The 12,500-nt window shown below is 38.5% G+C and overlaps 2 protein-coding genes across 2 annotated transcripts in view; both read right to left on the bottom strand.

Moving 5' to 3' along the window:
* Nucleotides 1-12,500, bottom strand: part of LOC138053291 (uncharacterized) — a 361,907-nt gene that overhangs the window by 188,275 nt on the left and 161,132 nt on the right. The window lies entirely within an intron of this gene.
* On the bottom strand, nucleotides 8,191-10,787 carry LOC138050914 (D-inositol 3-phosphate glycosyltransferase-like). Its single transcript, XM_068897164.1, has 4 exons — nucleotides 10,692-10,787; nucleotides 8,983-10,241; nucleotides 8,594-8,668; nucleotides 8,191-8,201 (listed from the first exon to the last, which is right to left on the bottom strand). Exons 2-4 carry the CDS (start codon nucleotides 9,767-9,769, stop codon nucleotides 8,191-8,193), a joined length of 873 nt encoding a protein of 290 aa, XP_068753265.1. The 5' UTR covers nucleotides 9,770-10,241; nucleotides 10,692-10,787.

The raw sequence follows: 12,500 nt of genomic DNA, 5'->3' as shown, positions 1-12,500 counted from the left end.
GAAACTAGCTATAGTATGATCTCGCGCTACTTAGGCCTGAGTGAAGCAAAGTCTTTAGTACCAAGTAGTGAAAATCAAAAACAATCACTTTAATCATATGCTACCTTGCCTGGCTGTATTGGTCGTTTACATTAGACCTTCTCAGTGATACATACTTTTCCCCCGACGTTACGCGGCTTAAGTTTTCCTTAAAATGACACAATCATCGATAACGTTGGACTTGCTCGCAGGACTATTTTGTAAACATTATTCAAAACGTAAGAGATTGATGCCCAAAGGAACTTGTGTGAATTTAAGTGAGTTTATTTCCTTCTGAAGGAAAGAAGTCATTGATTGCTAGTCAATTACAGGTCGCGAGATGTCCCTCTATGTTTTTAGCGTTTGATATTCTTGACATTAAGAACGAAATGTACTCTGGAATGACAATATTTATTAACAAGCTTTACATGCTGTCAGATATTACGCCTGCATCACTGTTATATAATTGGCATTTCTGGATCTCATTGTTTGCGCTAAGTTAACTCGCAGTAGGGATCTCTGGATTTGAAAAATTCGTTTGTTGCCACGAATTCATAAACGCCCGTGGCTCGCATTTGTAAGAAAAGGTAAACCGGGACCGGTTGTCTTTCTTGTAAATCGTTCCCCTGTCACTGGCGTTCTGTAAACTCTTCACGGCGGTCTTGATGGCATTTATCAACACTGTCAATTTGTCCGATAGCATCGGTTGCTCGATTTCTAGGCCATCCAGCGTGGACAAACTGCACTGTTGAGATGTGCCACCTGAAGAAGAAAATCCAATTTTTTCTCAACGCAACTTGGCGGCCGAGAGCTCCTCCACTGCTTTTGTCACAGATGCCTCAAAATTCGGATTGACAAGAACAACTCGAACCACGTTCTCGCTCCCACAGTCCTCGGCGTATTGAGAAACAGACATAATGCTACAAGAACCGGCAACAACAGGACTCATAAAGCATAGTGGAGTTCCACGTATGGTCGCGCTGTTTAGTTGTCTGCAAAGGTCCCTCTGCTTGAATCATCCTTGCCCAAACGTTGTAGGAGTGTAATTTAGCTTTCAATTGCAGCTTCTTATATACGTTGCAAGAAAAGGTGTCAACTTTAATTTTCTTACCTAGGTGTACATACTTTACCGCATAACATCACAATTTTCCAACCGATCTCGGCACTGATCGACTTGAACAAAATAAGGGCGGGCAACTTTTGTTTGGAAAACCAATAACATCTAATTTGGTTTCGAAATATTTCGAGAAGGGAGGAGTGTTACAAAGATGCCAACGCCAATTTTTGTTACTCGCCTCATTCAGCAAAAAGAAGGGGTGACATGGTCGGCTTACCTTTCACTAACGTGCTAGAATGTGGTATTGCCGAAGAAATTAAAGAACGATTGTATTAGTAAAAAGTGTCTTCTTCTGTGACCAATATACAAAAGAAATATACTAAAAAAGAAGTGATTTTGTGGCCTGACTTCCACGTTTTACAACGTCCAATTAACAGCATTATCACAGGAAATCAGTGATGATTGTCGAGGGGAATTGTTTTTCTTTAGGCCCATTAGGATTATGTAGTTCCTTCAATAGCCTCATCAACAAATAAAAGGGGGACGTGATCACAGCACTTTTATGTCTTTGGTCAGCATTTCAAATAGAATAATTAACAAATCAAATTGGCCAAGGTGTGAGGTTGGGTTTTCTAGTAGATAGGTGGCTTCAAAGCAACTTTCATAGACAAACAAAAACTTAACCAGAGGAGCTATGTGAGAGATCAGCTATTTGTGTCGTTCGATAGCGAATTTTTGACTTGAATCTCAAAATTCATCGTGAGCGTAAAGACTCGAGATGTGATTTGACTTCGGAAAAAAAAAAATAAGGTGGTATCAATAATTAAACATGATAATAAAAAAACAAATACTACCATGAAAAATGAAGGGACAGTGCGTATTTTGTGATGAATTCTAGAAATCCAAGAAATAAACTTCATCTTGAGTAGATTGTAAAATGAGATAAACTGTGGAAAATAAAAGGTGGAAATTCCGGATTTCACGGAAATGGTATTTACACTTCCAATAAAACTTCTACAGTTAACGGATATTTACATAATAATAATAATTATAATAATAATAATAATAATAATAATAATAATAATAATAATAATAATAATAATAATATTGATACATCCGCTAAATCCGCCTTTTCCGTTTAAAATATAGGAGTTTTATTGAAGCTTATTTCCGTGAAATCCGCCAAATCCGTAAAATCCGATGTTTAACCTCATGCATGTTGACCATGCGCATTTGGCATCATTCTTTTCGTTTTGGTGGATTTCCCGGAAATTCCGGATATTGACCGGATATTGATAGTTTCACCCAGTTCTTTTCAGTTTAATAGTCCAATACTTTTCAGTCTGATAGTTATTGATATTCTTGTTACCATTCTCTCTCAAGCTCTAACTGAAGAGGAACCAAGAAATAAGGGAAACGATCTTTCTATCTATCTATCTATCTATCTATCTATCTATTTACTCCCAAATGCTGTTCAAGGCTGATATTCGGTAAAACGTTACATTACAAGAAGTCAGTCTTGAAAAACAAAAATAAGCAAAGGAAACTTTCACCAAAACGTTGAAAACATGAAACAAACGTTTACGCTAATCCTGGTTTAAGCTAATCGGCTTTCGAACAACCGGGCCCTGTATCGAAGTCCTATTCCGTAATTCTGGTTTAGTTCCTTGCAGACTGTTTAAATCTGCCGTGGCGAAGACAAGAAGACAACATCTGTACTCAGTTTTCTTAATACTCAAACATATAAAATTCCGTAATTGCGTGTCCAGTCCAAGGTTCTAATTTTACAATTCTATAATCTTGATTTCAGTCTTAGAGTAACTTGGTACCAAGCGTTCCACAATAACTTGAAATCGCGCTAAGAAAAAAGCTTAAATCCAGTAGTCCAGTCCTGGTTCAAATCAACAAGACTCTCCCATCATCGATTCAAAACTCAACAAAAATAGTTGTCAGGAACTAGAAACGTTCGTCATGATTCTACACTCGAGGTGAACAAAAACTATCAATGCGTACTTGTGTGGGATTTCAGTCAAATATTAAAACGTTGTTGATTAGCATTACAGTAAATGTAATACATTTTGTTACGTAATAGTCATAAATGTCGAGTAAAGATTCCGTAGAATCCCATGCTGCAGAGGAGAAAACGGTCAGGGGAGAAACATGTTTGCACTTCTAGTTTCCAGGAAATTTGGGGTGCTTACCATTTGTCAGAATAAACCGGTTGGGATGACCGGTGAATAAGGGTTACAGTTTTTCCAAAATCACTAAACCAGCCCAACGAGATGGCGCTTACCATTTCCAATTGTTTTTGGCTTATGAGAGACTGGAAACTGGAAAATTTAGCAAATGGTAAGGAAATTTCCACTGTTCCGTTTGATGGGTAATGCTATTTACTGTGGTTTGTGTATTTCCCTGTCAGCAGACAAAGTTGGACATGGCCCCAAGTTATCACGGGGGAAGGAGGGGCGGTGATTGACAGAGTTAAGAGTCACTGAAGTAAACATTTTACAGGTTAGGCCATGTGATCCATTACAATTGGTAGTCCTATTCCGGGACTCCCTCTTACCCCGCCCTGAAAATGGGCCTGGAACCCAGGCGGGAAAAGAGAGAGTCCTGTATTACTTGCAGGCGCATGCTGGGAATGAACCAATCATATTGCATTAGATGTCAGGCTGGATATGTAAATAAAGGGAACCTTGAAACTCCGACAAAAAATCGTATATGAAAATTACTGTGTGATTTGCAGTGTCAGGAAAGAGAACATCTAAATTATGCCTCGTCGTGACCAAACGAGGAGAAAAAACCCCGATCGCAGTGATGTTGGAAAATTATTGCCGAATAAATGTAACGACTGAGAGAAGATCGCAATAAATCGATGCAAAGGCTGAACTAGTAAATATAGTATAGGATTTCACTAAGCGACGAAACAGCTCGGAGTCAGAATTTCATATTATCTGCAGTACTTTACCTCTAACAATGAGCACGATAAAAGTAAGGTGATACACGCTTTTAAGTAGCATTATTTCATCCTTAATAATTAATATTTACAAACAAATTTTGACCAGAAAAAAAAATCGTGACAATTAACGTCCAAATAATCGATGTTTGACTGTGCATACATATGTATAAATTTAATAGGAACATTATTGCTTCATAATTGCGTTATAAACACAAACTGGTATGTAAAGAAACAAATAGTCCAGGTTGTGATTCAATTTCGTTTAACTTTTTATCTACCTTTATCAGGAATAATGCTCATTTTTTTTGTCATGCAATCGTCTTTTAGTTTTAAAACATATAAAAATCCTTGCAGTCTCAACAGGCAGCTCTACATAAAACCTAAGCCATTTGGCCACGGCCTGAAGTCTGGCCTTGTAAGGAAAGAAAGATTTAATGCGACAAGTGCTTTGAAAAATTATTCTAAGGAAAAACTAATAGTCGGAGTAAAGTACTCTACTCTAATTACTCCAAAAAACAAATACTTTGTTTGTCACCGGTGGTTGTGTATTATTCCTGATAAAACTGAGAGTATTTACGACATTTTTTTACCTGACTGTTTTATATCGGGTGTCCAAACAATTTGTCCCCGATTTTGAAAAAAATTGGTGGGCCTGAACTCCTGAAACAATCAGTTTCAATAATTACTGGGCAACTCAAATATATGTTCAGTGGATCAGTGCAATTAACACATAACTAGGTCGACAGAAGTAATGAACAATAAATAATGAACATTATTAAATTCTCAACCTCGGATAATGCATTTCGCGTGCTCTGATTGGTTCACTCAATCTCGGTTATCAGCTCATATACCTTGGTTTGACCTTATATGGTAAATGATTGCGTTAAGCGTTGCTAAACTAAAAACGTTTTCGCCGGAATGCGAAATTACTCTTTGAATAAAGACAAAAAGGAGAAAAAAAACTAATTTTGAGTAAATTTATGATCAATTCCGACGTTTAGAAGTACGCGAAAAGGCAAGAAATGTTTTTGTGATGAGCCTGCGTCTGTCTGACAACAAGGTATTACACAACATCGCATCAGTTCTCATCAAGTTTTTTTCGATTTCGCTCGGATTTGCTCGCTTTTTCCGCTCGTATTTCGTACTTCCAAATTTTTGGAGTTGAAGGAATTTAATAAAACAATTATTCCATTCGCGCTTGTTAGATATGAGACTGGTTATAGCCAACTCATATCCAACGCGCGCTTATGGAATAATTGTTAAATAATCTAGAGTTCCAGCAGGAGATTTATTAGTCTTCGTTGAGCGATTCACATCCACGATCTGCAGTATATTTGTAAGTTTCAAGGAGTCTCGGGAGAGCAATTAAATCAAAATTTGATATTTTTCATGCAGCTGTTCAGATGGCTTTCAGGCACGAAATTCCATGCTTTCGTATGTCCTCCATGTGATCTTCCACGAATGGGACTCACGATAAGAAGGACTGACTTACAATTAACCTCGGACTCGGATCGAAGACAACCATGTAGTAAACAGACTTGCCAAATCCTGTTGCAGGTTTAACAAAGCCATCATTATCGGTAACGACTGCATGAATAGCTTGCAGTTGTTCCGCCTTAGGCACAAAGGTTAAGTGGCATTTCTTAAAGGCGAAATCAATTGCCTCCAGAAACTTGGCGTTATAATTTCCTTTCACATTTTCCCTATGTATCCAGTGTAAACGCACTCGGAATAAACTATGCCCAATTAAGGAATCTTTTTCCAAATATGGTTTTTCCCCCAGTTTTGGGGGAAAACGTGGCGTCATTCCGAGCATGCGCCTGCAAGTAATACAGGACTCTCTCTTTTCCCGCCTGGGTTCCAGGCCCATTTTCAGGGCGGGGTAAGAGGGAGTCCCAGAACAAGACTATACAACTGGGTGCATTTGAGCACATGAGTTTCTCAGCCACCAAATCTTTTGCAATTAACTGCCAAAATGTCACGTTAGAGTCAACGCGCTTCAGGCATGAACACACTTCTTCAGAGACGCATGAAATATTTGCGTTCGACAAAATGCCGTCTACTTTTCTTAATTAGCGGAAATATTGGAATCAATTTCTAGTAGCAGAGGTGAATTTGTTTAAAGCTGGATAAATCAGCAGGCAAGTGCAAGTGCATATTCGTATTCTCAGTATTGGACTGGAACTAGCTTGCAATGGAGGCTAATGCGGGGGAATATATTAAAAAGTATTTGCATTTGAAAAGATTCCCCCGCATTAGCCTCCATTGCAAGCTAGTTCCAGTCCAATACCGAGAATACGAATATGGTCTATTGTCAACTAAGAGTATTCGTGCTTTCAGCTTACAACACTGTACCTAAACTATACTTTTACAAATTAACTAGCTTTTCTGTTTTAATAACATAACCAGTAAATGTGAAATTTTTGACAGGAAGTTTGAAGGCATTAGTTTTTAACTTGCGAATCTACAGAAACTGGCGCCGTCACAGAACGTGTCAACAAATTGTAGTTAAAAGAGGGAACCTCAAATTGCTAATTTTCTTTCTACTTCAAAACGGCTGAACAAACTGGTTCCCAAGAAATATTGGAGTGTTCGTTCTATGAAAAATAATGTTGATAGTGGAACACACAAGAACGGAGCAATATCTAGAAATAGCGTAGAATAGTCTCCTTACCTTTAAAGCTTGCCGTTCTCAAGGAAAAAGCATCTGTCCGCTTTATCGAATAGTTAATACTGTGTCAATCATGGCGGGCGGAAAGATTCCGCACTAAATGTTTGCTTTCATCTAACTAACGGAAGTTCGTAACGGTGGCCAAGTGGTCTAACGCGCTCGTAGGTAATTGTAAAAGGTGGGAAAAGTATACGTGTTGTAATCGCCGCAGGGAAGTTTGGAATACGGATGGGAATAGAAGTAAATTCACCCGATCGGAGCTTAGTTCAGTATCCGTGGGGTATGCACATTTGTGACTGACTACCAACAAAAAGAAAGACACCAGACCGGTTTTAAGAAGTAGTATGCCTTCGGCATTCCACGTAATTAACACAATATTGTAGGAATAATAGAATATTTTAAATTGAAATGGCGTGACGATTGAAGTAATACAGTAATAAAATAATAAATTCACTTTAAAACCACGCTGGGCAGAGCAAAAAAGCTGATATATAAATACAGTTCATGTTTGCCGCTAAACACATTTTACTGCAATGTTTTGGACATAGTGATTTTTACGAGTGAATGAGTTTTTTGTTTCGCGTCGGTTTCCAGCATGGTCAAATTGCCGTAAGGTCACATATACCTTCTGTTCGATGAGAAGCCACAGAAGAAGATGGAAAGCTTTCACTTGTAAACAGGAGCTGCGTTTCTTCCTTAGCAGAAACATCTGTAAAAATCACATACAACAAACCATACTTGACTTTACAGTAAGTTGGTATTCGCATATATGGTAAACGGCATACACAATACGAGCTTATTTGAATCATAATCTCATTAGTTCTAGCTCAACAACTCTTACCAGCAACGAGCCATTTGATTCACCCTTTTGGGGATTCTTCTGGCTAGAAAGCAGGAACCTAAACTAGCTACTGCTCGTAACTCACACAATACATGATAAGAACGTGGCTAGGTTTCGCTGTTTTGCAGACGTAAGACTGCACATGCAGTATCTACATTAACCATTGCCAGAAAACTTAATTCAAAGAGCTGTTCTTTCATTTAAATTTAGAATCAGATTACAATTTCCTTCGGTTTACATGACTTTACCTGCATGTTGCTTAGCCTCTTTCTCTTCTTCTCGTGCTTTCTTTTGTGAAAGGCCATTATCGGAGATATCTGTAAATTTTTGAAAGTAAAAATCTGAAACACCTGCAACCTGGGACAAGATTTTTGGGAAAATTTCTGGCCTGAAAATCCTTGGACATGCACTCTCAATTTGTCCCCACTCTACCCCATACCAACGTTGACAATGTGGTGAAAAATACCGTGCAAGCCTTTGACCGTTTCTTAACCAACATTGAATTAGGGGTAGAGGGGAAATTATCGAGAAGTTGATCTTCTATCACACAGACAAATGACAAATGACAAATCAGGGAATGATTTATCGTGGTGTGTCACATTTCCCAATGAGTTTTGTCCAAGATTTTGGGTGGGAGGCAGAACTCAATTTTTGCCTTAAAACAGAAGATCATAGAAAAGATTCAGACGCTCACTAGAAATAATCCAAAGAGCTACAGGAGTCGATAATTATATTTTTTAAATTGGAAATGTTATCATAGTTTATATTCAGGGAATATTGATGGTGGCCCCCACATCCATCAGTGGTTATCAATGTCGTCAAGTGTACACAGTGTATTGGCATATGACGTCACAAAGACCAAATGAAGAAAGCGCTGTCACGTTAGTGTCTAGAAACTAATCCCTCGGGAATTGAACTCTTCTTTTTTATGGAAACACAACGTAGCATCTTTTGTTGAGTTAACGAAGGTAACTTATCACGTGAGTAAACAGGCTCTATTTGAGTATTGCGGTCCTTCCAATAATTGCTTTGTCCTAACGATTTTACCTTTTTGGTCCTCACGGGATTTCCTCTTTAATTTGCCTTGTGCTTCTGATGACATCTGAAGCTCGCAGGAAGCATCTGTTGAAATACACAAGGGCGAACAATTCGTGAATCGCTCACAGCTAAGTGAAAAAAGTAACATTGCACTTTCAATTCGAGCTGACTATCAAGATATGATACTGACTTCGAGTGTATTTAGTTTTCTATTCAGCCTTGTAAAGGTTTAGTCTCAGTGATTTACGTTTTAGCTTCCTATTTCATCAAAGTTTGAGCTAACGAAGCTGCAATTCGCAGTTGATATCTATTTGACGGAAAGGCGATTAGCCAAGTATCTAGATTTTGATTTGAAACTATTTTTATATAAGAGACTGAATTACACTGTTAATTCCTACCATTAACTAAGTCGATCATCTTTTTGAGAAGATCTTTGCACTGCTCAGACCAGCTATATTTTGTTCCGTAGATGTCACGCAAAGCCTTAGCCTCATCAAGCCTTATCTGTCCGTTTTTGTTCCACATGCCCTTGATAGCTGCTGTCCACGCTTTGGGATCCTCATCGTCAATGACGAAGAAAGAACCAAATGTTACATTGCTCAGAGCTTCTCCAAGGCCAGAGTCCTTGCTGACGATCACAGGTAGTCCAGCTGACAGAGCTTCCAGACCTGTCACGCCAAACCCTTCTACAATAGAAGGCATGAGTACAAGATCCATCTCATGGAATAATCGCTTCAAAGCTTCTCGGGTTTTGACACAGCTTCTCACGCGAAAGTGCTTTTCGGGAATACCGAAGTCAAGCAATTGTTTTGCAATATCCTTGTTTTTTCCATCGGGTGCTCCAAGAAACATTAGACTAGTTTCAGGTAATGTCGCAACAGATTGCAATGCAATGCCAAATCCTTTTAACTTGAAGTTTGAAGCGTCTCCACGACGAAACACTAAGACAGTGCACTGCTTTCCATCCTCAGGAACGTGTTGAACACTGACAAATTCATCCAAAATACCAAGAGTTAAGGAAAAAAAAACGTGTTGTTTTTTAGAATAGCGGAGATATTTGCGAAAGGCCTCTGCCAGCTTGGGCTCGACTGCTACAACGAAATTAGCCATCTCGCACAGTTCTACTTCAATATAACGGTTTTCCTCGCTCATTGAGATTGGATGGTCGTGGTACGATTTCAACATTTGTAGTTCCTCGAGGTGAGTGTGTATCACTTGTATCCACTTGCATTTGTGAGATTTGCGGATAATTTGCGCTGGGCTACCAAATTTCACTCCATGACCAAAAATAACGTCTAGTCGCAAATGCTCTGGTAGAAAGCTGAGCCACACCCGTTTTTCATACCCTGGCAGTCGTTTTGCCTCAAGAATGTTTATGCCGTTGCTGAAAGCTACTTTCCTATCCTCCTCAGAGCATTTCGGTAAAAAGTATGTGATTTGGACTTCTGGGAAGTTGGCCAGCTGTATAGCCAACTCTCTGATGATTGAGGAAAGTCCGCCTTTACTGGATCCCTACTCAGAAGCCAAAATGGTGACTTGAACTTTATTGGGGCCACGTTCTTGAGATTCCTGCCATGAGCCTGAGGCCATAGTTACGTGTGGTGTTAACGCTGTTGCCCTGGGTTGAACGGACCTTGAGCCAGAGCTATTCTTTTTCCTTAACACACACACGCAAAAGAAATTGACAGAAACATTAATTGTGATGCACAAAAAGACGACTCAGTAAAGAAAGGAAGTATATAATGTCGAGAATGGCCCAGGGAAAGGCAGTTTCTCAATAAGTGGTGAACAAGTCGTTTTTCTACCGAGCAATGGCTAATTAAACTAACAACACTTGCTTTTTTTAGTACTTCCCGCAAGGTAAAAGCTTCACTTAAGCATATATTGGCATCCTACGTTAGAATAACTATAGATAACACTTTTTTAAGATAATAATATTACGAGCAATTAACAGAAATGAAACGATTTACTGTATGTACAACTAAAGAAAAGGAGATGCTAACTAATTTATACTTGAAAGCCATTATAGCGTAAAGTGTACGAGGTTTGTTATTTTTTGAGGGCGATCTCCAAGAGAATACATGAAACAATATTTCAATGCCTCTACCATTTATACACTTTTACAGGAGAGCATGTCCACAGACCAGGCAATCCAACCCGCCTCTGGACTTGGGACTGGGTTTTCCGCTCCACATCTGTCAACTGTCTTCTCCAGGTGGCTCAATCCAGCTTCAAGAGAATGTCAGTCAAACAATGACTTACGCCTACAACACACGTTCAGGCACCGGCAATGTTATGGTATCATATGAAACAACAATTTTTTATATAACAAATAATACGCAGTAGGTCAACATAGCAACAGGACAGCCGTATAAAAACTCTGTAGATAGTTTCAATTTAGCCTCCTAATTTAATTGGCTTCACCAAGTTCGCTTCTGAGTATGAGCATTTAAAGAGAAAACGAAACGAGTTTTTGGATAGATCTTCTAACGCTATGATCACCTGTGATGTCACAATTTTGAGCACAATTTGTTAAGCAATAACTGTTGTTTTATGTGTATGGTACTAATATATAGATTTAGCCAAGCCTAAAAACGGAGCTCCCTGGTTATTTATTCTTACTGCCTGGAGGGTTAGTGAAAATAAAAGGTTTCTAATTGTCCGCGTTTTGATGTTTCCGGTTGCTGCTTTAATAATTAAATCATTTTCTTTGCTTTCTTCTATAGAAAAATTCATTGCCTAACTAATGACTTCCACAGTAAATTTTACCCTAAAAACCGATATCGGATGAATCACGAAGCAATGAGTGCGACATCGGTTTTTCCAGTGAAATTTACTCTGCAATTCACCAGTTTGGCAATAATTTTTTCTTGAACCCATTGAGTGTTAAAAGAAAACAAGCATTAAGCACAACCTCAGCGAGCGAATTGAAAAGGAAAAAAAGCCATTTTAGAGTCAACTGTCAATAGCCAGCGAATAGGAATCATGCTAAAATTAGAAGCCATAAAAACAACTTTGTCAGTTCAAGGTCAAAGAAGAGTTTTATTCTCTCTGAAAACAAATTCATTCACATTTTGATGTATTTCATCGAAACACGCTAGGTTGGCTTGGTACAAGAATCGGCAAACTACGGCAATGCAACCAAGAAAGGACGAACTTCAAACGCGATCTGCGCCAACACTTAAATAACATTTGGGTGCTTTAAACAAAGTTCTGTTAACACAAGCTACTGAGATTTCCCCCTAATTTTACGAGAACTCATTGCGAATACGTGTTTATAACATAACGGCAAAATTTTCTTGTCACTGTCGAGGCACAACGAAAACCAGTTGGGCAAACGGATTAAAAAAGGAATTGTTCGCTCGCATTTTAGAGGAAAACAAACAAACAAACAAACAAACAAATAAACTTTTTCTTTGTGTCCACAAGAGTACAGATAATTGTTATTTAATTCCAGTTGACAATAAAGATTCGAATTTCACTCCTGAAAAAAGGAAGAACCGATTAAACCACCTTTTAAAAATAAGCATGCTCTTTAAATAATTCATCCGTAAAAATAACAAACGGTTTAGTGCCCAAGGAAAGAATTTATGTGCTAAGTATGAGCTCTTACTGGTATTCTGTTTTGTCGCTGTCGTTCTCTTTCACTCAGTCCTTTCGTTTCTCTTCTAGACATAGGTCCTCCAGGCATCATGTAACCTTATCAGAGCTTCTAAAGATATGCCAAAAATTGCAATACAGAGAAAAAAGCGGCTCTAAGCAAATTAAAAATAAACACTCCGCTTTAAGTTTACATCTCGCCGATGCTTGACTTGAATAAGTGCGTAGCCACCAGTGTGCATCACAGATATCATGATATGTCAAACTGGATTGAAACCAGCGAAACATGCAGAAAGAAAACATCTTCCAAACCGTT

This window comes from Montipora capricornis, chromosome 6, assembly GCF_036669925.1.
Source record: "Montipora capricornis isolate CH-2021 chromosome 6, ASM3666992v2, whole genome shotgun sequence".
In the NCBI taxonomy this organism is placed as follows: Eukaryota; Metazoa; Cnidaria; class Anthozoa; order Scleractinia; family Acroporidae; genus Montipora; species Montipora capricornis.
This window is presented reverse-complemented; position numbering and strand designations above follow the sequence as displayed.